General features: G+C 44.5%; 2 protein-coding genes across 9 annotated transcripts in view; one reads left to right on the forward strand and one right to left on the reverse strand.

Annotated features, from left to right (window-relative positions):
• LMBR1 (limb development membrane protein 1) overlaps positions 1 to 19,248 on the forward strand; it is a 116,737-nt gene extending 97,489 nt beyond the window's left edge. The window contains exon 16 of the mRNA XM_074315035.2: positions 18,251 to 19,248. Coding sequence (XP_074171136.1) covers positions 18,251 to 18,432 — 182 coding nt within the window. The 3' untranslated portion in view covers positions 18,433 to 19,248. The remainder of the gene's footprint in view (positions 1 to 18,250) is intronic.
• Positions 274 to 27,986, reverse strand: RNF32 (ring finger protein 32). 8 transcript variants are annotated; one of them, XM_019742508.3, is made up of 9 exons: positions 27,905 to 27,986; positions 25,021 to 25,109; positions 24,220 to 24,484; positions 20,929 to 21,071; positions 19,115 to 19,147; positions 18,455 to 18,579; positions 18,151 to 18,259; positions 1,247 to 1,414; positions 274 to 847 (listed from the first exon to the last, which is right to left on the reverse strand). In XM_019742508.3, the coding sequence occupies exons 2-9, from the start codon at positions 25,033 to 25,035 to the stop codon at positions 596 to 598; spliced, it is 1,110 nt and encodes a 369-aa protein (XP_019598067.3). In that variant the 5' UTR covers positions 25,036 to 25,109; positions 27,905 to 27,986; the 3' UTR covers positions 274 to 595. The 8 variants fall into 8 exon arrangements, with proteins under 8 accessions (XP_019598067.3, XP_019598066.3, XP_019598068.3 ...); XM_019742507.3 differs by having other exon boundaries at positions 27,909 to 27,974; XM_019742509.3 differs by having other exon boundaries at positions 25,021 to 25,106; positions 27,909 to 27,953.

Genomic DNA, 27,986 nt, shown 5'->3' on the forward strand with positions numbered 1-27,986 from the left:
TCCATTCACGGCCTCTGGGAAGAGTGCACGACCCTTCTGTGCTGGCTGCACAGTCTGCCTGGAGAGTGAAGTGACAGGCCTTCTGGTCTCCTGCGTACACCACCCTCCTCAGAGGCGCTTCATTTGAAGAGTGCTTTCAGGTTACCAGTGTGCTGGTCAGACACGAGCCGTGTGCAGTACCCATGCCCATGGCCAAGCCTGGGACACGGTTCTGGAACCACCCTGGCAGGCCCACTGCTGCCATTCAGAACCTCGTGGAAATAGGCGAGTTAATCCGATGAAGAAAGGGAGTAATTTACTGTTCTGAGCAATCCTGACTGGTCCATGAGAAGTACAGCAAGTCAGTAAATTACAGAACCTCTGAAACCCAAATTTTATCCTTTCCTCACTTTCTTGAGCCGATTAAATGCATGAATTTGAAATTTTATAGATGAAACAAAACTGGATGGGCTGTCAGCTTTTACAGCATAGCTGGGTTTCCCCTGTATGAACTGAGAGAACGGATTACACTGTGGTACTTAACCCCAACCACCACAAGTCGTCCACATTTAAGGTAGGCTCCCCCCAAATGATGTACTGCTTCCTGACCATGAGTTCATCTTTCAAGGATTTTCTTCTGGTAGCAAGAGCGGCAGACGGGACAGACATGGAAAGGGGAGCTGTGCCCCCAGGAGAACTCCTCCAGGGCCAGGAGACACTCGTGGTGAAACGTGTGTGAGCAGGACAGGAGCACCGTCTCCCGGGAGGGCTGGCTGCCACCTGTCCCCAACGCCTCGTGCTGGCAGCTGCTGCTCCCTGAGAGCGGGGTCAGGCAGATGGGACACTCGCAGGCCTCCCGGTGCAGAGCCTGCAACACAGACGAGAGCAGGCTCTTACTGTCATCCTAAGAGGAAGCTTCCAGGGTGAAGAGAGAACTGTATACTTAAGAGATGGATCTGGTGAAGACGAAGACGTTTCATTGTGTAAAGCTCACCCTAGTTACTACAGACTAGGACAAGGGCAGGGCAGGAAACCCGTCAGGAAGTATCACGCGGGAAGTAACGTCTTGCCCTGTGGTGTTTCACTGTTCACAAAATGGCATCATCAAAGCCGAATTTCCAACTGAAGAGCCTTGGGTGAGGAAGGTCCAAGGGGCCTCCTGCTGGGGCCAGCACAAAGCACAGGCCTGGCACCCCCTCAGCCTCCCCTCCAGCGTCAGCACAGACCCCTGCGGCTGTGCTGCTGCGGGTCACTGCCCAACGCCTACCTGCATGTGGATTTTCCGCCAGTCCTCGTCCGTGAGCTCACGGCCACACTGTTCCTCCAGCTGCTGCAGAACGCTGCGGTTTATGGCCAAGCAGCGGTCGATTTCCGCAAAGAGCTCTTCTATGTCCGTGTGGAAGGAGCACAGGATGCGGTGACTGATCTCTGTGAACTGAGGACACAGGAGTTGGGAGCGAGCTTCATGCTGACGGGGCCATTCTTGGCGGAGGAGGAGGCAAGCGCCTCTGGAGTCCCGACCACCTCGTTTTCCTGGCTCCCCTCCAATCTCTGCCTTTGAACAATGCTTTTTGGGGAAACAGTCCTCTGACTATTTACTTAATACTGTGTTTCCCTGAAAATAAGACCTAACCAGACCATTAGCTCTAATGCATCTTTTGGAGCAAAAATTAATATAAAACCCAGCATTATATTATATTATGTTACGTTATACCCGGTCTTATATTAAAATAAGACCCGGTCTTATATAATTTTTTATATAATTTTTGCTCCAAAAGACGCATTGGAGCTGATGGTCTGGCTAGGTGTTATTTTCGGGGAAACAGAGTAGCTCCATGTCCAGGTAATTTATGCTGAGAGATCACCTCAGGTTCACCTGGTTGTCAGCAAGGACTACATTGAAGTTAAAAGTTGAGAGGAGAAGGGAGTTAGAATTTTACAAAAGGAGGACAATCGTTGCTACAGCCGGGCAATGGGGAGCTGGAGCTGGTTCATGTCTCTGCTTGCCAGCCACCCTCCCACTGCGGTTGCAGATTATGAATTAATTTAGCGTGACTATTACAAAAAGGAAATCCATCCTCATAAACTAGTTATCCAGCCTGCTTTTTCTCACCGAGCTCCAAAATCATAATTTGAAAACCCCCATTGCCTAAGCACCTTAAAAATCTCTTTACATAAGCTGATGCAACCAATTCATCGACAGTTGTATGCCCCTTTGCTACAGAACACATCTTCAGGACTTAAAATTCTGTTTTCACTGCTAGCATCATAAATATGGGGGCAGCATATTACATTTTATCTCAAACTTTTAGAAAGTTTGTTTTGAAGTTATTGCCCTTAAATGCAGTCCCGAATACTCTCCCAAGCTCATTTCTTTCTATGAAGTACTAACTTTTGATACAAAAAGATTTAGAAAAGCCCAGTGATCTTAGGACACATGATTTAGTTGGACATTATTGGTTGGTTGTGGCATGGCGTGCTATCGCCTCCTGCTGGCAGGAAACCAGAATTGCCAGGATGAAACAAATTGACTATCGGCTCTCCTGCTATACAGTGTATGGATTTGTGAATTCAATCCGATGTGACTGGTCAGGTGGAACATGCCTAGATAATGTAGATAATGGACTCATGGGTGCTTTCCCTCAGCAGGTTCATTTTTGTGCCATTACAAGGTAACACTTGCTAAAGGTAAAGTAGCGTAACACAGTATCCTTCAGTCTCCTCTAGGCTCAGTTTGGCCGTGTGCCCTAATTTGGAAATATTTACTACGGGATTCTCCCTGATATCTTTGAATTTTAATCTTCAAAATTAGGAACCATCAACCCTTGTGTATATGCCCTTCTGTCAAGATGTTCTCCTTAAAAAAATAAAGTCCTAGAGTTATTGATTTATTAGCAATTTAACATGTCTTAAACTTTAGTAGGGTTTTATGAAGACAATTATTGCCTTTATTAGTGTTTTGGTTACAGGTGTACAGGTTTCAGATGGTTTTCCCATTTTTCTGTAAGTCGTGCACGATTTTTTGGGAACATACACATTAGCAGAAATGCCTAGATTGATAAGTGATGCTGTGATAACGAAAGGCTTCAAGAGTCCAGAAGTCAGTCTCACATGGGTTGGGAAGGAAGAATAATTTCATGGATTTCAATTAAGATCTGGATTATGAGAATAGGAGGACAAGCATTGGCTGTGGAGGAAATCTTGAGACTGGCAAGAGCTGGGGCATGGCGGTTCAGCGTGAAGGGTTTATTATTGGACTGTATTTGATTTTATTATTTTTCTCTCCCCAATTTTCTCAAAGTGGTGTATGATATACTTAGGGAAAAAACCCTTTTAGTATAATTGTGTTTAGAACTTTCTAAAATGTAGGACTTGTGAGCTGCTCTAGATTGGCACTGACCAAAAGAAATGTAACCGGAGCCAAACTTGCACTCTTAAGATTTGTAGGATCTGCATTAAAAAGTTTTTAAAGATGGGAAATTAATTTTAATAATATATTTTATTTAATCTAAAATATCCAAAATATTACCATTTGAAAGTGTATCGATCAAATAAACCATTAAAGGGATACGTTGCATTCTTTCTTTCCTGGTAAGACTCTGAAATCCTGTGGGTATTGTGCATTTCCAGCACATCTGAATTCGGACTTGCCTCACTTCAAGGACTTGACAGCCACATGTGGCTCCGTGGCAACCTGTTCTGGACAGTGAGGTTGGTGGCTGCATCACTGGGGAAAGACTATATCATCTGAGGCACGGAGAGGACGCTCACCCAGAAACACACCAGCAGCCCCTGCGCCAAATCTTTGAAGATGGATGTAAACAGCATGGGCTAATCTATTGTTTAGAGGGAGTGACTGCAGTGCCTGTCACCTTCTTCCTCTCTTGTTTGTCCTTCCCCTGCACAGAGCTGTCTACAGAAGTTGGCATCTCATCCAGAAACCACATTTCCTGTCCCTCTGTGCTAGGTGGGGTCACGCGACATAGCTCTTCCAAGTGGAAATGGGGTTTCTGCGGCAGGACACAGGTGTGTGAGGCTCGGGCTGGCAGCGCAAAAGGATGGAGGGGCCCGTGCTTGTGTCCCACAGGGTGGGTGGCACGCTGCACTCCTGGATGAGCTTCTATTTTCAGCGACTGAAATCCCAGGGTGGTTGGTTCCAGCAAGGAGAGGTGTCCTGATGCTGCGATTACATACACGTCATGGAGTTGGGCTGAGCCTGTCGGAATGCGCATTTAGGCGTGTGACATGGGGACTGACAGTGTAGAGGGTGTAGCACGTTCCAACCTTCAGATCCAGTCACGTGCCGTTTAATGACGGGCACGTTCTGAGAAATGCGGCCCGGCCCGAGGCGACTGCGTCCTTGTGTGAGGTCACGCAGCGCTCAACGCTAGGTGACAGCCGCTGGCTTCGGCAGCACATGTGCTGGATGCCAGCCTGCGACACGCCTGGGCTGCGCGGGAAAGCCTGGCGCTCCGGGGCTGCAAACCCGAACACAGCAGCAGGAAACGGGTCGGGCGCAAGCGACGCGACCAAGAGCCCCGTGAACACGGGATGCGTGAGGCCGCTGCCCGCGTCACAGCCGCTGTTTTACAGCCGACTTTCCCGTGCAAGTCGGAAGGGTACCCTCTAACGCACTACGTTTATGCAGTAAGTGCACGCACCGTGCTCGCGTGTTACTACTGTACAAGTGTCGCTGCACTTACGCCCCGTCAGCGGCACCCCTAACACGTGACCACGCGACGCGCTGTGGCTCCGCACTACGTCACTCCGTTGCGTCAGCACGGCGTTGTCAGGACACGGCGGCGTTACGTCACGGCGGCTGCGCGCCCGGCGGCTACGCCTCAGGAGGGCTGCGCGGTGCCAGGCCTGTCAGGGGCGTCGGGGGTGTGTCCCAGCCTCCGGTCACCTCACGCCTCCGCAGGAGCAGCCTGGCGGGGTGCGGTGCTGAAGTCACCTCAGGAGCTGCCGTCCCGGCACGTCACCGACGGGTCCCGCCCGCAGGGAGCGGCGCTGTGGTGAGCGAGCGTCCGGCCTGTCCCTGCCCGGGTCGCGGGGGGCCGCCTGGGACGGCGGCGGTGGGCTGGCTGTGTGCGGCCGCGCGTGGCCGCCTTCCGTGGCCGCGGGACTCGGCCTCCGCGCCGGCCGGCCGGCCTCCCCGGCACAGTCGCCAGGGCGTTGCTCTCAGGGCTCCCTGTTCCCGGCGGCGGGAAGTCGGGGAGCCGCCTGGAGGCTGCGTTCCTGGCCGTGTCGCAGCTGCCCCACCTCCAGCCGCACACGGGGGTTTCTGGGCGCGCGAGTTCCCAAGGCTCAGGGCCCCTCTTCCTGCGCAGTCGGGCCCGGGCAGGGGTCGCGGCCCAGTCCCCCCTTACAAAGTACCAGGTCCCCAGGCGTGTTCTCCAAGTGGTTCTGAACCCGGAGCCGCCGGGGAGGACACGCGTGTGACAGATGGCGCGCGGCGGGTGGGTGCTGTGTGTACGTGGTCCCGGCCGGAGCGTGTTAGACACGCAGCTTCTCGCCGGACCCGGTGGGGCCTCTGTGCTCAGCGGGCCCAGGGGTCTGATGCTCCCGAGTCGTGGTCACAGAAGCCACCCGGCCCTTTGCTGCGTCCAGGTCACTGAGCGCAGCGCCTGGAGGCCTGACCTCCCGATCGGGTCAGCTCTGGGAGCTGTCCACGGTCAGCGGGGACAGCAGCAGAGCAACTCAGAGGCGGCAAATACAAACTTGCTTACGTAGCTGCTCACATTGGTGTGTGCGTCGTGCGGGGCGTCGTGCGGGCGGCCTGCGGGGTCTCTGCTCCCGCTCCCCACACAAGAACAGGACATGGTGAGGCCAAAAAGGACACCCACGGAGCCGTGGGTAGGGGAGTCACACCACTATAGTCTCACTGGAGGCTGGATCCACAGGATCTGGAATCCGCCCCTGCTAGCTCAGCCACCATCCTCTTGCCAGCCCCCATTTGCTGCTAGCGTAGCCACAGCAGTTATATTAGTGGCCAATGGCTCACTGGTTACAGCTGACGGCCAACTAGCCACAGCTGATGGCCATGCAATCACAGTTGATGGTCATTTACTGTCTGAGCCAGCACCTGTCTATGTGAGGCCGAGAGCCTGGAAACTGCTCTCCTGGCTCTGTCCCCACAGTGTGGCATCACGTACTTCTCTACACTTTGACTGAAAGGCTCCCAGCTGTCCTGAAGTTACACCAGTGAGCTCTCGCAGCCTCAGATAAGACCCCTGGGATGGCAATAGAGCTGATATGCTTGAACTCCCGGGCGGGGGACTCCTAAGTGGCGTAGTGGGGACAACCCTAAATGTCGCCCCCTGACCCAGCCGCGCCCCCTCCTGCCTCCTGTGCTGTTGGCAGCACCTTGAGTCCTTCGTTATGTTGCTGTAAATTCGGGGGCTGTACCGTAATTAGTACTGATAACACCCTACGATGATTTTCAAGGGTTTTCACGTGTCACCTCACTCGGTCTTTAGGTCTCTCAAGGGCTTACTTAGTATGTGCCTGACCACGGTGGGCGCCTAATACTGTTGTCAGTTTTGCAGATACAACAAGTAAATCTGGGGAGGGTAGGTCTTATGCTTAATACTGTGATCTTAATGCTAATTGGTGTAAGGTAGCAAAAAAGCAAATAAATAGTTAGGATGTGAGAGTGACAAACTATTTCTGTGCTCAAATGTTTGCTTCTGCCAATAACACCTTATATAGAGAAACATATTGCTTTAGTCTTATTCCACAAATTCTGATACGTATTTTGCTTTTAATTCAGTTCAAGATATTTTCTAATTTCCGTTTTGACCAACAGGTTATTTAGAACTGTTTCTTAATTTCCAAGCCTCTGAGATATTTCTAGTTATTTAAAAGAAAATCTCTAGCTTTTAGTACAGTGTCAGAGAACATACTCTACATATTTTAAATTCCTTAAGCTATGATGAAAATATTTACAGTCAATTTTTATAAGTGATATATTTGTACTTTGAAAGAATATGTGCATTACAATTGCAGGGTGGTGGTCTGTGCCATTATTGCTAATGCCCTTTGCTTTAAATTCTATTTTGTCTGACATCAGTACCCCAATTTTTTCTGTATTGAGTTTTCTTGGTGTATATATATATATATATATATATATATATATATATATATATATATAATATAGTATACATTGATATATAAATATATAATATATTGTAAATTATATATAAATTAAATATATATCTATATTTATATACTCACATGCTTTAGTCTTATGTTTTCATGCATAAGAATCTCTTCCAAATGACATATAACTGGATTTTATTTTTTATGGGCACATCAGCCCAATCTGTGTATTTACCAACACACCAAGAACTGTGTCCATCCCGTTCTGTGTCCCCTAGTTGTCCTAGTCGATTAGTTTTTATCTCTGTTCTTTCCAACTGAAGTTTTCTCTTTTTCTCTCTACTACTTTGGAGGTTAAAGCGCCATTGTTATTCTTTGAGCTGTTACCCTAGATGTTCGTCCTTAAGTTAGTAAAGCGTAAAGCCGCTCCCACTGCCAGGCTCTCTGGCACTTTGACCCATCTTCCTGACTTGGGTCCCTGTCACACAGTTAAGCTCGCGCTCTCTTCCCGCCTGTGAGCGGGACACTCGTGCTTGTCATGCAGAGTCCGTGTCCGTTAGATCGACTGCATTTCACCGCTTTCCTTGCACTTCACGGCTCCTCACATCTCGGACTGTGGGCTGTTCCCTTCCTCAGGAGAGGCATCATTACAGTTTCCTTGATGAAGACATTTTAGGGGCACTCCCCCAGCTTTTGTCTGAAATTGCTTCTTTTGTCTCCGTTCTTGACTGGAATTTCCATTTATGTATGTGGAATTCTGGGCTGTCACTGTCTCTTTCAAGACACTGAGATGTCACGCTCGGTCTTCTAGCCTCTGCCGTCACTGTTGCTGCTGTGAGCATGACCTCCCTGTCTTCTCACTGCTTCCAGGATCTTTGCCTTCAGAGTTCTGAGGCTTCACTAGACACCTTTCTTCTTTCGTCCTTTAAAAAATCATAGTGGGGCTCCTTTGGCTTAAGTCATGTTTGTATTTCCTTCGGATCTGGAAAATTCTTAGCTTTTCTGCTTTAAGCTACAGTCTCTTCCCTATGTTCTCTTTTCTTTCTGAATTCTGGTTATTGGATGGAACCCTCTCATGTCCTTGCCTGGGCACGTCACTTCCCTGTAGCCACTCACACTGAAAATGGTGATGCAGAGGGAGAGAGAAACTGGGGACACGCAGAGCCCCTTCAGTGCTGTGAGCCGAGGCCAGGGTATGTCCCCGTGGGTGACACAGCAGCGGGGTCAGTTTTGTTCAGTATTTCAGCTGTTCTGCTAAGAACGAAACGCATGTGTGTACGAGGTAGAAATGCAGATTGTGTAATTTTGGCCATGTACGGGTTAAATGCTCTTATATTGGCCTTAAAATTGGCACTGTACAGTATAAAATTCATGCTAATAATTTAAAATGTTTTCTTTACAACATAAAATAGCAAATAAAAAAGCACCATGACAATCGGAGGGAGAGGAGCAGGCCAGCCACAGAAAGAAGTTTGACATTTTCGTCCTCTTCATGGCACTTTCCTCCAGACTCTGTGCAGTGTCCCCTGCCCACACCCCTGCACTGTGCGTCCTCCATGCACACTGCTGGCGCCGCTCCCATCTGTGCAGGCACCTGGCAGAACTGTGAGCCCTGCTTCCTCTCCCCTCCTCACCGCTCCGCGGCCGCATCTGTCACAGCTGCTCACACCCCCTCCCTGGAAACACTTGATCACTTGGCATCTGACACACGGCTGTCTCGACTCTTCCCTGGGTCTCATCAGCCACTTCAGCTCCAGGACTGAACCTCGCCGGGCCCACCTTGTCTCTAGCCGTCCATTCCTGTGCCCTCCTGCCCAGCCGCGCTCAGAACTCTGCAGACAGAGACTCTGGCACTCTTACAGGACCAAGTGCCAGTCTTGTCCGCTGTCTGCCAGCGGGCACCTTCTCTTCCAGGTGTCACAGGCAGCTCAGACTTTCGTAAAGCAGAACCTTTGCTTTTTCGCCCAGAATGGCCCTGGCCGGTCTGTGACCCCTGTTCTTAGCACCAGTTGCTTAGGCCTGAGTCTTAGGCGCCAACCTCCAGTTCTCTCTGTTCCTCAAACCCCAAATCCAATTCATCAGCACATCTTGTTGGCCTGCCTCTGGGCATGTCCACAGTGGCCACTGGCCCCTGTGCCACGTTGCTAGCCTTCACTCCTGGGAATGGCCTCTCACTGGCTGCAGAGATTGTCACTGGCCACCCGTCAGGCCCCTGCTGCGTCACCTGTCAGAACTCCAGTGCTCCCTGGCACTGGAGCACCTGTGCCCACCAGGCTTGGTCATGCCAACCTCTGTTTCTCAACGTCCCATGTCTCCCCTCTGCCTGGAAAAGCGCTCCTCACTTCTAGGCCTGTTCCTCAGTAAGAACCCAGTTTGGCGCAGGGCAGACCTGTAGCTCCCTCTTCAGCGGCTCCGCCGGCGCCTCGCTCACTTGATCCCAGCTTCCCATCTGTGCACCGTCCGGGTGCTGAGGGCCGGTGGGGCCTCCCGTCAACCTGTTTCCTATGTGACGCTTCCGGTCTGGCCAAACCCATTTCCTCAGTCCCACAAATAACTCATGTTTTCCGTTTCCATGACTCGGTGTGTGCGTGTCCATGTGTTTGGGTTGGAAGTGGGTTCTCGTTCTCAGCTCTCATAGAGCACTTGTAGGCCCTTCTTTTGACACTTATCGCCGGGTGGATGTGGTTATCGTTCTCCTGTGTGTACTTCTTACCTCCTCAAATAAGTCCCTTAGAGTCAGCAAAGTACCGGATTCATCTTGCTGAGGCCCTTAGCAGTCAATAAAAATTTTGACTTGAAGTTTGCAATAGATTAGAAATGAGGACACATATATTCCCAATGTACATATTCTGAAGGGGTGCAGTACAGTTTTCTTTTTGGGGTTAAAAACAACAACAGTGTCTGTGTGGAATGATTTTGAAGTTAATGCCACTTTCAAGACTCAATGAAAGATTGGCATTTAGCTTATAATCATAACATTGACATTTGCTTGTTAATAAATATACTGAAAATCCTTCGGTGTTTATTTATGGCAAATTTCTACATGTGAACTGGTGTGGCTGTCTTTATTCTCATAGCTTCAAGTATCCAAAAGTTAGCAAGGGTAATATTTTAAAAAGTTAAATCAACATGAATTTATTGACTACCTATTGTGGCCAATTCAAAGCCATGTCCTAAGTGTAGCTTTTATTAAATATTTCTTAAATGTCAAATTCTTACGTATTCAGCATCCTTCTTCCTTTATTTACTCCCTCGCTGCTTTATGGGTCAGATGCCCTTAGTAACTGAAAAGGTGGGAACTGGCAAAAACACAAAAGACAACTGAATTCTAGTTTTTACACTACTGGTTAATATTATTCTACAGAAATAGACAAAATACATAAAATTTTCAATTTTAATAAGAATGAATGTCTTCAGATACTTTTAGGTCTCATTTCAGATATTTGATAAATTAAGTAATTAAGAGTTCAGGTTATTGATATGTAAAGCAATTGCTGGTCATTTACAAGTAACACACCGGCTAAACATTAAAAAAATACACCAGCAAAAGTACCCAGGTGAACTTTACCTGCCCAGGAGGCCTCCCTAAGTGATCCATCTTCATGTCAGCAAATTGCTTACTAATGTGTTGACTTAGGGCCACCCGCAAAAGCAAAATGAAAAGCCTGGAATTTACAGCATATCAATGAATCAGTTGATAAGCTCTTACTGGTTTAATGTCCTCCCAGTCTTGCTGCTCGGAGCCACTCCAAGTTAGCAACAGAGTGTTTGCCATCTCTATGTGATAAAGGAAGTCAAAGGACTAAACAAACTCGAAGACCATTACGCTGTTTGGTGAGATGTAAATGAAAAAAGTAAGAGAAGTCTCATGCGGGAGGGTGTGGGAGCGGGCAGCCCCTAAAGTCAACCACAGCATCTGACAAATCACTAACTTTTTAAACAATGGTCAGGACTTTTAGCTTGGGTGGAGATAATATAATGCATTTGAAAAGTTTTAATTGCAGCCATAAAAGACCATGCCTCAATTATATGACATATGCTAGCAGAATTTCTAGATAAAGATCAAAGGCATTCAAGGACCAAGCACTGCATTCTGGGCAACACTTGGCCTTTCTGTACACACACACTGGTGACAGGCGTGAGCAGGGCAGCTCTGGGGACGCTGCAGGTGGCTTTGATCTGAGCTCCCCCTGTACCAGGGCTACGGTGTCGTCCCCCGACAGCTCCAGTGTCCTGTGACAATGCACTGCTGGCTCAGGGGTAGTTCTCTGACACTTACTCACAGGCACAAAACGCAGCATCTGACCTCCTGGGTTCTTTCCACAGGACCACCGTCTATTTAGAGGAACCTGCACTGTAGTGTGACATCACCTTACTCGGGCTCTGTCTTGTTGGCAATGTGGCAGGTCTGGTTTTAAGCAAGGCAAATCTGCAAAAAGGAGTTCTCAGTGTGTGGAAGCATTACTACTTGTAGAAAGACGACCCCGGTATTTTATTAATTAGTTAACACCCACTAGCTGCATGAAAACTAAAATGAGAAAAGACTTCATTAATTCCCCCTGTAACAGAAGAGTAAAAATGCAAGGCCACAGTTCTTTTACAAGGAAGATAGATTAATTTATAAAAATAGAATGGCCAGAGCTAATCTAATCTAGAGTATTAAAAACACATCCATCTTCTCAAGCTCTTATAACATTAAAGGAAACAAGCAGTTCCTAATTTATTGTGCCTAAAAATATCCCACTATTATCCCTCTTTGCCCCTCTTTTCTATTGATTAGACTTATTTTTCCCTGAAAAGTAGTTCTCAGGTACAGAAAGGAAGTTTTCACCCATCTGCCAGCAAAGAAGAAAAGTAATTTCAGTGGAGTGAATTTTTTGTAAAGCTAAATATCTTTATGAAAAGAACTGTCCTTTCCTGTGTGGCCAAGGACTTCCTACTTTTCTGATGTTAAAATAGTCTTTCTTTTATGAGGCGATTTCTGATAGCACATGGTGTTTTAACTCTTAGTTGGCAAAATAAAAAGTTTTAAAAAGTGGGCAGCGACTTTGTTGGAGACCCAGGCTTCTCTTTGACAGCTCTGTGGACTCTAAAAGTCTGGAGACCACTGGGAACAGAATCGAAAGGGGTTGTTGGGAGACAAAGGAGAACCCTTTGCCACGTCTTGATTTATTTGTTTGGTGGAGGCCACAGATCCAACATTTATTTACCATTGGCTGTGGGATTATCACATGATTTGTTTCTCCTAGTAATTTGTAACTTCAACTGTTTTAGACTAAAATAAAATGAATTTTCATTAATTTAACATTCCCCAATGCTCAGAACAGAGATACAGCTTAGAAATGTGGCTGGTGGTTGCACACATGACCCCAGATTAAAGACTGTTGTTGTTCCACAGATGATTAAGAATTTTATATCCAGTATTTTGAATTTTGCACCTTTGGCTTTGTAAACTTTCCAGTTTCTAAAATTCAAACATTAGCTCTCTCATAGTTCATTGCTGCAAAGTTCCGTGCACATTTAGGCTGTGGGGAGGGTGACAGGGTGAACAGGTATGTGAAAAGACAGGTGTCAGAGGCCAAGCGGAAAGGCAGGCCTCTGCAGGAAAACCTGGCATTTCTGGAATGTCACTGACTGTCACAAAGCTAGTCTCCCACCCAAAGGAGCCTCGGTAAAGTCATTGTTCATCTTAGCTTTGGAATTTATTTTTAAATGGGTGTATCACGAGGAAACCTATACACACTGATTCTTCTGAAGCTGGACTTCAGTACACATGTTTAGTTCTGGAAAACTGGAAGGATAAATCATGAGAAACCCAGCCCAAGAGTTATATTTTTATTTTATTTTAAATATCTTAACCTGGGACTAGATTTTGGTTGACATATAACACTGTAAGTTTGAGGCATACAATGTGATGATTCGAAACACGTATGGATTGTGACATGGTTACCATAGTAGCGTTAACCGTAACACGGTTACCATAACACGTTCATCGTCTCACATCATTACCATTGCTTTTTCGTGGTGAGAACATTTCCGGTTTACGATCTTAGCAATTTTCAAGCATACAATACAGTGCTGTTGACGACAGTCAGCATGCTGCACATTAGATCCCCGATCTTACTCATCATATCCCTGGAAGTTTGTGCCCTTTGACCAGCGTCTCCCCAATTCTTCCCTCCCCAACCCCTGGTGACCACTGTTCTGTTGTTTCTGTTGAGTTTGACTTCTTTAGATTCCACAGATAAGTGATATTGTATTTGTCTTTCTCTGATTTATTTCATTTAGCATAATGCCCTCAGGGCCCCTCCAGGTTGTCACAAACGGTAGGATTTCTTTCTCATGGCAGAATAATATTTCATTACATCAGATACATACCCCCTCTTCTTTATCCATTCATTTGTGGATGGACACAGGTTGTTTCCACATCTTGGCTGCTGTGAATAATGCTGCAATGAACACGGGGGTGCAGATACCTCTTTGAGATACTGGTTTCATTTCCTTTGGTTAGATACCCAGAGGTGGCATTGCTGGCTCTTATGGTAGCTGTACATTTAATTTTGGGGAGAACCTCCATACTGTTTTCTATAGTGACTGCATCAATTTACATTCCCACCAACAGTGCATGAGGGTTCCCTTTCTTCACATCTGTACCAGCATTTGTTATTTCTTGTCTTTTTGATATTGGCCATCCTTACAGGTGTGAGGTGATATGCCACTGTGGTTTTGATCTGCATTTCCCTGATGATTAGAAATGTTGAGCATCTTTTCATGTACCTATTGGCCATTTGTATGTCTTTGGAAAAATGTCTATTCAGATCCTCTATTTTTTATCAGATCTTTGGTTTTATTTTGCTATTAAGTGCTGTGAGTTCCTTATATATCTTGGATATTAACTACTTATCAGATACATGACTTACAAATATTCTCTTAATTCTGCAGGCTGCCTTTTCATCTTGATGATTTCCTTGCTGTGCAGAAGTTTTTTAGTTTGATGTTGTCCCATTTATTTATTTTTGCTTTTGTTGCTTGTGCTTTTGGTATTATATCCAAAAAATTGTTGGTAAGACCAATGTCAAGATTTTCCCCTACAATGATTTTTCCCTCATATGTTTTCTTGTAGGAGTTTTGTGATTTTGTGTTCTGGTATTAAATTTAACTCTTTAATCCATTTTGAGTTAATTTTTGTTATATCCTCTGATGAACTGACCCATTTATCATTGTATAACCATCTTGTCTCTTGTTACAACTTCTGAGTGAAAGTCTATTTTGTCTGATAGAAGTATAGCTTTCTCTGCTCTCTTTTGGTTTCCACTTGTGTGGAATATTTTTTTTTTGTCCCTTCACTTGGAATGTATGTGTCCTTAAAGCTAAAGTGAGCCTCTAGTAGGCTGCATATAGTTGGATCTTGTTTTTTTTTTTTTTAATCCATCAAGCCATTCTACACCTTTTGATTGAAGAAATCAATTCATTTACATTAAGAGTAATTATTGATAGGTAAGGACTTCCTAATGCCATCTTATTGTTTTATAGCTGTTGCGTAGTTCCCTCATTGCTTTCTTCCTTTCTTGCTGCCTTCCTTTGTGAATTGATGATTTTCTGTAGTGGTATGTTTTCTGTATGTACTATAGGATTTTGCTTTATGGTTACCATGTGTGTCTGCATTCTGTTTTATCTAATTTGTTTTAACCCTAGTGAGATTTTACCTTGTAGCTGTTATTGTTTTTTAAACTCTGATGGGATATTTATCTTATAGTTTCTGTTTCTCAAAATACCAGCTATTGGCTTCATTTACCAGTTTTACTTTTTTCCTAATAAATTACTTCTTTTATCTTTATACTTTTTCACTTCCTGCATAAAATAATTTAGTGTTGTTTATCTAGCTTTTCTGATTTGAATGGTGGTTCATTATTTTCCATCTTTCATGTTCAATAATAAATGTACTTGACAGTACTAATTGTCCTCTAAATACAGCTTTAGCTGTATACTGCAAAATACTAGTGTTCTCATTGTCACAAACACCAGAATAGTGTATAATTTAGATTCTAAATTTCCAAATACACTTTAAAATTCATGTATTGATTTTCTGTTTTATGTCTTTTTTTTTTGCATGTCTCATTTATTTTTGAACATGCCTTTACATAGAACATTTTTGTTTCATTTGGTTCAAGTGTGTCTCTCATGAGCAGCTGTTATCTGATTTTTTTCAGTGTGATTAAAGAGTTTGTTCTTTAATAGGGAAATTTATCTCAATCATGTTTGTTGTAATTACTGTTATGTTTTAATCCTATCATCTTACCTTTTCTACCCCTTATCCTCTTTCGTTGCCTTTTCTTGACTTTTGCTGGAAATCTTTTTGCATCTACCTTGCTCTTTCTAATTGCTGTGTAGTAATCATTGCATGATGTTTTCCTGGTGGTGGACTCTCTGGTTCTTTATGGTTCTGTCTCTTTTATAGTCATTGCGGCAGTGAACATACTCATCAGAATATTTTGGGAAACATTTATGAGCATATCTGTGGGGTAAGTTTCTAGAGGAGGGATCAAAGGGAGCTGTCAGTCAGAAGGATTATACGTTCTTGGTTCTACCAGTGGCTTATAAGAATGTCCATTTACCCTCATTCTCGTCAGCACTAGATGACTGTCATCCACATTTTCAATTCTTGCCAATCTAATACGTTGAACTGGTTCTTATTTTTGTTTTATTATAGTTTTCTTTAATGTGAGTAACGGTTGGGCATCTTTTTATATGGTAATCATACATTTGTAGTCCTTCTCTGTAAACTGCTTGTCACATATTAAGGAAATCTGCCTCTAGTCCTTTGAATTGCAAATATGTTTTCCTGACATTAAATGCAACCTTCATTTATTTAAAATGAGGTTTGGGTTTACAGATTTCAAATGTTTATGGACAAATGGGGTAAGTGAGCTGGGGTGAGGTGTGCAGAAATTGCACAGAAAACTTAGGAAGCTAGCAGATAGAGTCGGGGCTTCTAGAGTTCATTAATAGAAAGCAAAAAAAAAAAAAAAAAAGGAAGAAATAGGAAGCAGAGGCAATTATAAAATGCATATTTGTGTTGTGCAACAAACTGATGTCACCAAATTAATATTTTGGGGGACAAATGATCTGAATTATAGAGTGTGTGTATGTTTGTGTGTTGTGTATAGATATACTATCAGTCAAGTCTCATGACTTTGCTTTATGTGAAAGCAAAGTGTAGCCTATATTTTCAAACGTTATAAGATGAGGGGTGCAAATGAAAAACTTTATACACATAAGGTAAAATGACTATCAAATGTGTAATTAAAATTTTATAAGTGAAAACAATGAGTAACTTCTGATTTGAAAGCCAGTACTATCTTATATTAGAATTGCTAAGAGTCATTCAGAATAGTCCTTCCTATCAGACTACGGAACGCAGCAAAGCCTGAGAAGGATGAAAACCAGTCGTTTACTGGCTTGAGAATGAGTGACACCACCAGTGATGACCAGTCTCTGATGAAAGATGAAAGACGTTGCTAAGAAATAGATCCATTGGCCAGAAAACCAGGCGTTCTGTAGGGAGTGAGCGTGAGGACTTCAGGTGGGGTTGCAGCTGTGACCGTGGTTGATGGACACAGGCTTTTGAAAAGTAGATCAGAAACTCAGAGGGACTGGGAACCAGACAGCAGGTGATCACATGGCTTTCTCAGCAGTTAGAGGAAGGGTTCCCATCTGAGAAAGATGAGGGCAGCACGTATTCTTCTTCTTTTAAAGATTTTATTGGGGAAGGGGAACAGCACTTCATTGGGGAACAGTGTGTACTTTCCAGGCCTTTTTTCCAAGTCAAGTTGTTGTCCTTTCAATCTTAGTTGTGGAGGATGCCGTTCAGCTTCAAGTTGTCCTTTCAGTCTTAGTTGTGGAGGGTGCAGCTCAGCTCCAGGTCCAGTTGCTGTTGCTAGTTGCAGGGGGCACAGCCCACCATCCCTTGCGGGAGTCGAGGAATTGAACTGGCAACTTTGTGGTTGAGAGCCCACTGGCCCATGTGGGAATCGAACCGGCTGCCTTCAGAGTTAGGAGCATGGAGCTCTAACCTCCTGAGCCACCGGGCCGGCCCCAGCACATATTCTTTTGATCTAGTACCTCATCAGGAGTTCTAGCTGAGTTGCTGTTTCTTCTAGAACGTGGGTGTTTGAGGAAGAACTGGATGTTGCAAACAGGAGTGGGGAGCGGCCTTTCACTAGGACTCTGTCCTCCTTCCCTAAAAATCCATTGCGCCCCAATTCATGCTATAAGGTGCATGAATGACTTGGAAAATAGTTTTTTTTTCTCTCATCTATTAGGTTAGTGCAAAAGTAATTGCGGTTTAAAAGGTTAAAAATAATTGCAAAAGCCACAATTACTTTTGCACCAACCTAATAAATGTAGGAAAAGTGTGAAATGGCAGATTCTCTGTCCACAGCCTCTAGCCTGCCTCTCCTGCCCCATCCCCTTCTCCCAATGAAAAGAGCCACTCTCACTCCATTGTCAGTGGAGGGGACACCTCCCAAGGCTGGGACAGGGACAGCACTCTGGCATCCTGGCCATTGCTCAGACTGCCCCTCTCCCCCATAGACAGCAATGTCTCTACCCCCTGGTTCAACCTCTTTGTCGTCAAGAAATGCAGTATTTTAGGTCATTTGCTCTCGCAGAGCATTTAATGTCCTCCTGCTCAGGGCCAATCAAGTGCATTTTCGCAACTCAATCTGAGGTATAGTGACATCACAGTAAGCCAGGATTCTGATTTTCTCCTCACACTGGTAACTGCATTGCTTGGAACAGCTGCCTGAGTGTCCAGGAAGGCCCTGGAAGAACCCCATTATCAACTGCTTCAGAGTCAAGCCCAAGTCCACTTACTTCCAGGATTCCTGTGGCCCGGCCTGGTGAGACACTCCCTGGCACGTGGACACCACCGCAAGAGTTAAGCATCTGACCTACCTTTTCTTTTTTTTTTCCTCTTTTTTTTTTTATTATTTATTGGGGTGACAGCTGTTAGTAAAATTACATAGATTTCAGGTGTGCAATTCTGTATGACAGCATCTATTGACCTACCTTTTCTTCAAAGAAGTTTCTCCTCAACTTGGCATCTGTGGGAGGCAGAGTCTTCCTCAGGTCTCGGTACCATCTTCTAACCACGTGTCCCCTCCAGCAGGCTTGGATTCTGGAACACGGGTGTTGGAGAATGTGAGTCGGTGGCTGGCACGGGTACAGCAGAGCACATCCTGCCCGTGTGGTGCAAGGCCCCGGGAGAAGACGGCCAAGGACAGAGGGACCCCTCCCACTGTGGACAGGAGTTGCCGCGCTGGACCTCTGAGCGTCCACACGGAGCTCTGAGGCCGTCCTGGGCCCTTCTCACCTCGTCGCACACTTTGTTCTGAATAGCTGGGCCCCGTCGTGGATCACTCTCGTCTGATACTGGTTCTTTCTACAGAGTGGACAGGTTTTTTTATTTGTGAACTCTTCAAAAGCCTGAAGACATGCCTGAAGAGAAACATGGCACTTCAAGTTTTACGAGTAATCACTTATAAACAACATTTTTACTTCTAATGTAATTACAGTGTTCTTTTCTCTCATGAGACTTAGTCCAGTTTAGATTATGAAGAAGTTTCATCAGATGTGAACACCTTCTGCAGGAAACTTGTTCTCCAAATGCTGTTTCCCAAGCATACACATGCAGATACATCAAAAATGTCTGAAGACCACGCGTGTAGTGGTAGACGACCCCATGTACGAGGCTACCACGCAGTGAAAGCACGGGACGTGAGCCGTCACTCACTCTGACTGATGTCCATTACTAACAACAGTCTGTCATACAAACGTGTGGTTCTTTTGTCACATAAAATTCCCACTTTCCAAACCAGAATGAATTGTACTGTAGCCTGAAGTCCTATTTCTAACTAGAAATGGTGATTATGGATAAAACAAATGGGTCCCTTAAGGAGACTCTGAGTGAGCAGGACTGGGCTCTGTGTCACTGAGCTGCAGGATGTTATGGGGACAAGCAGGATTTACTCACTCTGTGAAACACGTGGGAACACGAAAGCAGCACCTGCGCACGAGAAGACAAACAAAATGTTTGAAGTTTAAATTAGTTTAAAAGAGAAACAGCATAAATGCAGTAATTAAAAGGAAAATTCTGAATGCTTAAAAGGTGAGCTGTGTTGTTTCTTTGAAAAATTAGAAAAGCAAATTAATAACCTTGCTATTTATAGTATTTAGTGTTTAAGTTTAGCACAGCACAGGTATGTAATCTCAACCAGAAACACTAAGTTAACCACAGTCTGAAACATCAAACACACACATGAAGTTTGCTCTTAAGCCATTAAAGTGAGCGTGTATGTAAAAATGAAAGAGTTATGAAGTACATGTATGTCCTGGGCAGATCCCGAGAGAACGCACAGCGGAGGTAGGGGGTGGGGGTGGGGGAGAGGAGCAGAGAAGGGTACGCCGATACGGCTTTTAGGGCTGCTGCACCTACACTGAAACATTTTAAAATCACACCTATTGAGATGGCAGTCTGATGCTCAGAATTAAAAAGCAATAAATCCTAGAGACAAATGAATCACTTTTTCTTCTTTAAATGTAGGGACAGTGTACTCACGAGAAGATGTCCCCTTTCTGTGACCCAAACTCCCCACCAAATAGTGATATTCTGGGCTATGACAAAAAACAGAAGCTTAGACCGAAGGAAGAAAAAGGTAGTTGGCTTTTGTGGAAAGAAGAGCCAGGAGGTGAGGGCAGGACAACCATGTGGCTGGAGCCCAAAGGCCGGTTCAGGTGTGGCCCCCCCCCCCCCCCCCCCCCCCCGCGGGGCTTCTCTCCTGAGACGCATCTCTCCAAACCCCGGGGAGGCTGAACCTGTTTTTAAAGTGACCATCCCCTGCCTTCATTCAGGCTGCACTTCTTGAACGGGAAGAATGAATATTGAGATAAATGGTACTCAGAAACCTAAAACCTTTCTTGACACTGACTGCCAACAACAAGCCAAAATTGGAAAAACTCAGTAATATGGTCCTTTTTAATTACCACCACTTAACTGAATAGCAATCTTTTGTACACTTGATTACTCATTTAGTAGAATAATCTCTTAGAGTCCTTTACCAACAGATATTTGATGATCCACATTGAATAAGATTATTCTTCTGTATATTTAAAATGTACTGTAAAATGTCCGTAGGTATTTGTTACTGGCACACACCTCTGACGTACCAAAAATAATGATTAGATGGTGGTAAAGTCACACAAAACGTCCTAGAAGTTGGGGTTCGATCCTCACTGGACCTGCGCACACTGCCAAGTTGTCCTACTGTGGGTCACTCAGTTGTTTACTTCCTCATCTGTGAAGTGGGTTAATGCCTGCCTCAGAGAGCTAGGAGATTAGCTGAAGCCTCTGAAGTCTTTAATGCCAGGAAATGCCAACTGTGGCTTGTAAGTAAGGAAAATCTAAATATGAGAACAATAATTAGAAATGCAAAGTGAACACCTTCCATCAGTGTCTCAACTCTCTTTCCAGCTGTTAATGGCCAGTGCAATGGGGCCATTCCTTTTGTACAGACATTTGTACTTGAAAATGAATATCTAGTAAATGAACAGAACTGTTTAATGAGGGTGTTTAGTTCTTGCTCATACACGTACTTTAATTAATGGAAAAGAAAATGGAAGTATTTGAGGATCACATAGAAGGAAGAAACTGGAAGAAAGAAGCCTCGAATCTTTTTTTTTGTACTTAGTGTGTACATGGGAGAAGACTGAAATCTTAAACCCCAGCTCAGTGTCTCCTCAGTAGAGAGGGGCCTACCAGGCTTCTTATCTAATCTTCCCACTAACTACCTGGGGGCGAAGTTCAAATTCTTCCTTGCATATTGGGCAGGGCTGCATTGAATCCCCTTGCAGGATGGATCTCTGTTTCACTTGTCCCCATTCGTCTGATGACAGAGGTAGTGGGGGAGGTTCGAACAGGCCCAACCTCTGTGCTAAAGTTAAAGCAACACAAAATATGACTTAAAATACATTTTAGAACATGGTACTCATATATAATTTTAATGATGATGTTTTGCAAACAAATGTCAAGCAAAACATACCACGTGCTTTATTCCACCACATATGGAATGCCGCCTTCCTGCAGGCACTTAAGAGTCAATGATGACAATACCTTATGTTAGTGTCTTATGTTCTTATTTACAAATAATTTTCCATATCATTTCATTTGTACAGTAATTCTATAAGGTGGGCAGGACTGAGATCCAATTTTACAGAAGAATTGAGTACTAATTTTTCACATGTATTGGCCAAAGTTCCTCATTTCTCACCTAATTTATCTTTGTGCCTTCACACTGTCTTCTTCCAATAAGAGCCTCTTTCTGCTCCCACTGAGCTTTATAAAGTAAGTATCAATCAAGCTTGTCCCTTGCTAAAACATGCTTATGGTGAGTAATTACTGTCAGGATGAATTCCTTACTCCACAGTATCTGAGTACCCACCATGCCAGCTGTGCGTCAGCCCAGAGCTTACACGTTGTGGGAACATACACTCTGAAAAGGGGCTGCAACAAGCTGCGCAAAATGCGGGCACGCGAGCACCAAGTGATAGTGAATGGATAAAAGGTCACCTTACGTGGCTGTCTTCAGGGATAGAAAGGGAAGTGTCACATCCAGGAAAGAACAGGAAGTGGTAACAGGAACATTCTGAGTGCAAAACAGAGCTCTTAAAATTGAAGATTTTAATCATAGAAACATGAAAGTCAACTGAAAGACTGGAAGAGGAAATTAAGATCACCTCATAGAAAGGAGAGAAAGAAAATAAAGCAGGAGACAGAAAATAAGGCAAAGGAGCAGTCTAACAGGCTGACGTCTGAAATATCGGCATTCCCGAAAGAAAACAGAAAATGGAGAGTAAGCATTTTAAAGAAAATAGTCCAAAACATTTCCCAGAAGAGGGCAAGTTTTGAGTTTGAGGGCCCAGCAAAGCCTGGAACAGAGGACTCACACCAAGTCCCATCACTGCGCAAGTTCAGAAGGGTAGAGACAAAAGGCAGATCCTAAAAACTTGCAGAAAGAGAGAAAAACCCCACAAAAAAAACAGGTGTAAAAAGATCAGGAATCAGAATTGCATCAGACTGCTCTACAGCAACACAGGCACTAGAAGACGGTTCTTCAGAGTTCTGACAAGAAAAAGATCCCATGTTGAAATTCATTAGCGATAGATGGAATGTGAGAGGAGAATGGAGCATCTTTCTGGTGGTAAGCTTGCACGCTGGCCTGGGCACTCTTCCTCCAGAAGCTACCAAGGAGGGGAGGGATGCCGTCATGGGAAGAGGACCTGACCAGAGCCCAGGACCTCGGGCACAGAGTGACTGACGCTGAGGGCAGGTCCCCACAGAGCAGCAGGATGATGGGAGGGTCCAGGACAGCCTCCAAGAAGATCTGTCCAAACCTCACCATGTACTTCAACATATTGAGAGAGTACATTTCTGAAGATTTTGGGGGGCACATTTAAGGTCTTTTCCTACCAGTTAAGACATGTTGCAAAACTAACTTAAACAGTGAAATACTGACATAGAAACAGAAGCACCGAGACCTCACCCGCTATCTCTCTGTCCCTCCCTTGTATAAATATGGGAACCTGGCAAAGATGGTGCCACCAGTCAGTGAAGAAGGATGGCTAAGGGTTTGAAGGGAGAATCTGACTTACATTTTATACCAATCGATGTTTCCAACGCCACATGCAAAATAAACTGATGGATTTAACAGTAATCAGAATGAAAACTATTTAATATAAAATAACACGTAAAATTAGAAGATGGTGACAGACCAGATGATACCAATATTATTATAGATAATAATTAAGAGCATATGGTTCAACCTTCTTAGCAACCAATATGCATAATAATTTTAAAAAATTTAAAAAACTCTCCTAAAAGAATGACTCATTTACTCTCCTTTATAACCTCATTTATTTTCCACATTGGGAAGTTTTTCCTGCCTTCTGGTTGAAATCTGTCCTGCTGAGTTGACTGTGATGAGGTGACCTGATCGTTCATGAACTGTGCATGCACAGAAGACACTCATTGATGGTCATATAACATTATTCAATGCGCGTGTTCTGTGCTGTTATCTGGAACACAACCAGCTCTGTGAGCAGCTCAGAGTGAAAGACAAAACTGTCCACTGGGCATCGTGGTTTCCACGCCCAGCAGCGTTTTAGAATCTTTCCTAATTTTCAGTTTCAGATAATTTCAGACTTGTAAAAGGTTGAAGAATGCTCACCCAGCTTCCCCAAGCGGTAACGTTTACATAACTCCACAACAACGGTTAAAGCCAGGAAATTAATGTTGATGCGACACTGTCAACCTACATTCCTTATTGGATTTCATTCTTGACTTTTCTGACCCAGATTACATTCTGTACTCAGCTGTCATGCCCCTTTCATCTCCTATAATCTAAGACAGTTCCTCAGTCCTTATTTGCTTTTCTTGACACTTCTGAAGAGTACTAGCCAGGGACTGTGTAGAATGGCCTTCAACTTGGGTTTGTCTGCTGTTCCCTCAGGACTAGATTCGGGTACGCATTTTGGCAAGAATGCCAAGAAGGGTGCTGCGTCCTCAGAGCCCTGGATGGGGAGGCACGGCTGTTGGTGTGGTCACTTTGATCACTTGGTGAAGGTGCTGTTTGCCCAGGGTTACCTGGTACAGCTGTGGTTCCTTCTGCACAGAACTCGAACCTGTGGGGAGGCCCTGTGGGGCTCCCACTAGTCCAGCAGCGCTGCCGTGTGTCGTCACTGTGTTTGCCAGCGGCGATTTCGTATTCCAGCCCGTCCCCTGGATTTACTCGTTGTCATCCTACTGTAAGAAAGAGCTTTTTCTTTTCCATTATTTACTTATTCAGTTATTTCTATCAGTGTGGCTGAATGGGTATTTATTTTCTACTGTTTTTACCTATTCTACTTATCATTACTGCTTTTATATTCTTGCTCAAATTGTCCCCAATGTCATTTATAAACTTTAGTAAATACATATCTTCGTGTAAGATTATAAATTATTTCTGTACCAGAAAAGAATCATACTATTAATTTCAACTAAATTCTTTAGCTCTTAATAAGCCAAACATGACGAGATTAGCTTACCTAAAGTTAATGGTGGTGGCTTTGGGTCAAGAACATATTCTCTTTCTGGATCTTCTGCTTTGGGGCCTTGTGTAGTTTTTTTAAGTCCAGTATCTATTATTGCTTTTGTATTTCTTTTTAGAAATTTGGATCTGTTCTCTCTCTTTTGTACCTTTGTCCTAGAATGATCTGCTACTGACAGATTTTGAAGTTCAAAGTCACGTAGAATGTGATCTTGTAAAGCAACAGCAGTGACCGCTAAGCGATCTCGTTTAGATGAATGAGCCTAAAAAGTAGGAAAGAGTCATGTATTCAGGACATTCTGTAACGGAGCATTTAGAAGAAAACTGAGGCATTAATTCCCTACCTTGAAGCAGACTATACCAAATCTAATAGCAAAGAATGCTTGACCCGTTGTTACCTGAGTCGGAGCAAAGCCCAGTGTTGTTGTTTATGTTAACGACATGGTACTATCTTTTCATTTAATTACTGAGGCCTTAATTATAATATGAATACATTCATTATGACCTATAAACACTGTGCATGCCTGAACACATTCTGTCTCACTATAATTAAATTGGACTCCAGGCAAATCTTGCTTCTGTTGTACTAAAGAGAATCGTACATTTAAATACATGGTTTTTTGGTAAAAAACATAGAATAAAATTGCCATGCAGCTAAGAGATGCTTGCAGTAAATACTACATCTGATGTTCCCTGATTCAAGCAAAGTTTGCGAACTATTTTTTTATACTCTTAAATAGCTGAATTAAAACATACTCATAAGTAAACATTGTTTATGCATTTACAAAGGATTGCGTACCTTATTTTTTAACATGTTGATCAGGAAGTGTTGCTCTGTGGCTGTCTCCAATTATATCGTCATCATATTCCATTCCTTTAATTCTTCTACTGTGAAGAAACCGTCAACAGAAAGTCAGAGTGCACATAAAAATGAGAACAAGCCATTGATCAATAGGATGATGGCAAACGTGAGTGTAAAACACCTCACAGCAAAAAGGTCAGGGCTGCTAAGTGAAATACATCCTCCAGAGATAACACTCCCACTGGTGTTGGAGGGCAGAGGCAAACGAGTATGCTACACTCCAGGTGGGCACAGGACCACAAAGGCACGTGGGCACTCAGCGTGCCGAGGACAGGAACGGCTGCAGTCTGGAATGGCAGAGGGATGCTAGCGGACGGCAGTGTGCCCATCACACAGAAGCACAGTCTGTGGGGAACACACAGTGGGTTCCAGTCTTGCTCTGCCTGTTTGCTGGGCCAGACACTTTGCATAGCTGAGTCAGTTTCTTCATTTTAAAGCAGGTGTGAGATATGATGTAACAATATGGTGAATGTTTAAGTGAAAAAAAAAATTATTACACTAAAAGACACATTGCCATTAATCTACCTCAAAATACTCCCCGTCATTTTGAACACACTTATTCCATCATTCTTGCCATTTTCTGAAACAGTTCTGGAAGTCCTCTTTCGTGAGTATCTTTAGTTGTGCTATCGTGACAGAAACACCGGAAGTGATGTGTGACACGGAGCATTGTCATGATGGAGGGTGATTTACAGCACACTTTAAAACACACCTTCTCTCAACCGTAGCTCATACCCCACTGACTGCACCAAACAAGTTGAAACTTGTCACACACTGTTACTAAGGTTTGATGGCTCCCTTCCGTATTGAAGATCCTGGCCCTTCCGTTGGATGGCACTCGGCAGCAGCATTCACTATAGTTTGTGATCATAACGGAAAGGCTCTAGTCACACATCACTGCTGGTATGGCAATTTCTGTCAAATAAAAGCATTACGGTGTGTCCTCATACAGCTTATTCGGCACCGTGTGACTTCTGGTTCTTCTCCAAAGTGAGAATGATTCAGGACATCGAGGCAGCCACAACTGAGCAACTAAAGACGCGCACGAAAGAGGACTTCCAGAACTGCTTCAGAAAGTGACAAGAACGATGGGATAAGTGTGTTTGAGGCAAGGGGGAGTATTTTAAGGGGGATTAATGGCAGTGTGTCTTTTATTATAATACATTTTTAAAAATTTAAACATTCACCGTATTTTTTGATCACACCTTGTATAATAATAATACACACCTCGCAGGGTTAGGATTGCGACAACCTTTTGCAAGTATTTTAAATGGGTCCTTTCACATGGAGGATACTCTGTAAGTGGATATTCTTGCTGTACTTCCCTTTAAAGCTGGTGGAAGAATTTGGAATTGTTCCTTTTAGTTTTCAGACAAGGTTATATTTTATGAAGACATGAGTCCAAACAATGCTGGAATGGGGAGAAGCAATGAGTTATTGAAGTAATCTAGGAGATAGTACTGAGGGCCTAATTGTAAGACTAGAAAAAATCCTCTGAAATAAGGACCTTCGCATCAGCACCTCCATTAAATCAGTTCACCAGGACGGACTCGAGAGAGCGCGCAGAGCACAGGGAGAGCGAGCAGATCGGAGCTCTCCAGGGCTCAGGAGCTGCCAAGATCCCAGGAAGCTGGACAAAAGCTGTTACTGCAGCTTGTTCCCTGTCAATCCTGACATCAAGAGATGCAGGAGAAGTTGTACCCAGCATCTCATGACAGTCTAGGTTGGAGAAATGGTAGAAAGGATTTAAAAGGCTGAAAGTTCCCTACCAGAATTTCCTACTTTCAAAATGCTATATATAGCTTGGCAGAATATAGTTTACATCACACTAAAAATTGTTTAAGAACCATAGCTAGCTCTCCACAGTCCACAACTGTATCTCCTGCCTACACCGTAAGCCACTATGATTAATAGGAAGGGAAGAGCTTTTAAAAACAGTGCCCTTTGTGAGTCCTATAGTATCATTACATTTCAGAGTTGGAATCTTCAAATATTTAGCCCAACTCCATTTGATAAATGAGAAAACGTAACCAGAGATTGATTAGGTGACTCTCAAGATTATATAACTAGACTGTGGCAATGGTAGGATTAGAAACTTAATCCTTGTCCAGTATTAAGAACTAAAATTAATAGGAATGTTGTTCCTTTGTAAACCCCAGTATTAACAACTAGTCAAAAGAGGTAGGGCTTGGTGACAAAAAGTACCATTGAAGTGTCAGAGTAATGAGTTACAATTGTCTAAGGAACCTTAAGCTAATTAATAAGCTAATTAAAAACACAGGCACACAAGAGATACAAACATACAAGCTGACACACTATCTCCAGTGTCCTGACTCGTAAATTCCTGCTTTGTACGTTTTTAGGCGATTCCACCCGGGATGGCCAGAAGCACAGCGACAGATGAAAAACTACATGGTTTAAATTCTCTGTAAAAACTTGAACCATCCCTTTGGACCTGGTTCCCTTTTAAGAAATGGGTAGCGTTAGGTTTTAGAAGTGACCAGTTTCAGACTGTCAGTGTTTTGAGGCCCTCCCAACGCCGGTCACGCAAGGCTGTGCTGGGGACCCACGACTCTGCCCTGTGGCCAGGAGGACGTCCACCGCGGACGAGCGGGCGTGAAGCGCAGGCGACTGCCCGCCGGTCCTCCACGGTGTCCTGGGTCGTCCCCCAGCCACGTTCTGCAGACCCTCCCCCCCAATCCTGCTCGGCCTCTCTGACCCTCCCTTTAACTCTGCTGGGGGACAGTCCCCTCCTGCCCCTCCTCCCTAACCCTGCTGGGGTGGCACCCGCACAGGCAACCGACGCCCGCTTTTCGCGCACCCACCGCCGCCTGCGTCCCCAGTTTCCGCGATGTGGCCATTGCCTAGCAACCACCGCTGCGGAAGTCACCCTCCCACAGCCC

This window comes from Rhinolophus sinicus, chromosome 8 (assembly GCF_057876585.1).
Source record: "Rhinolophus sinicus isolate RSI-liver-muscle chromosome 8, RSI-T2T, whole genome shotgun sequence".
Classification (NCBI taxonomy): Eukaryota; Metazoa; Chordata; class Mammalia; order Chiroptera; family Rhinolophidae; genus Rhinolophus; species Rhinolophus sinicus.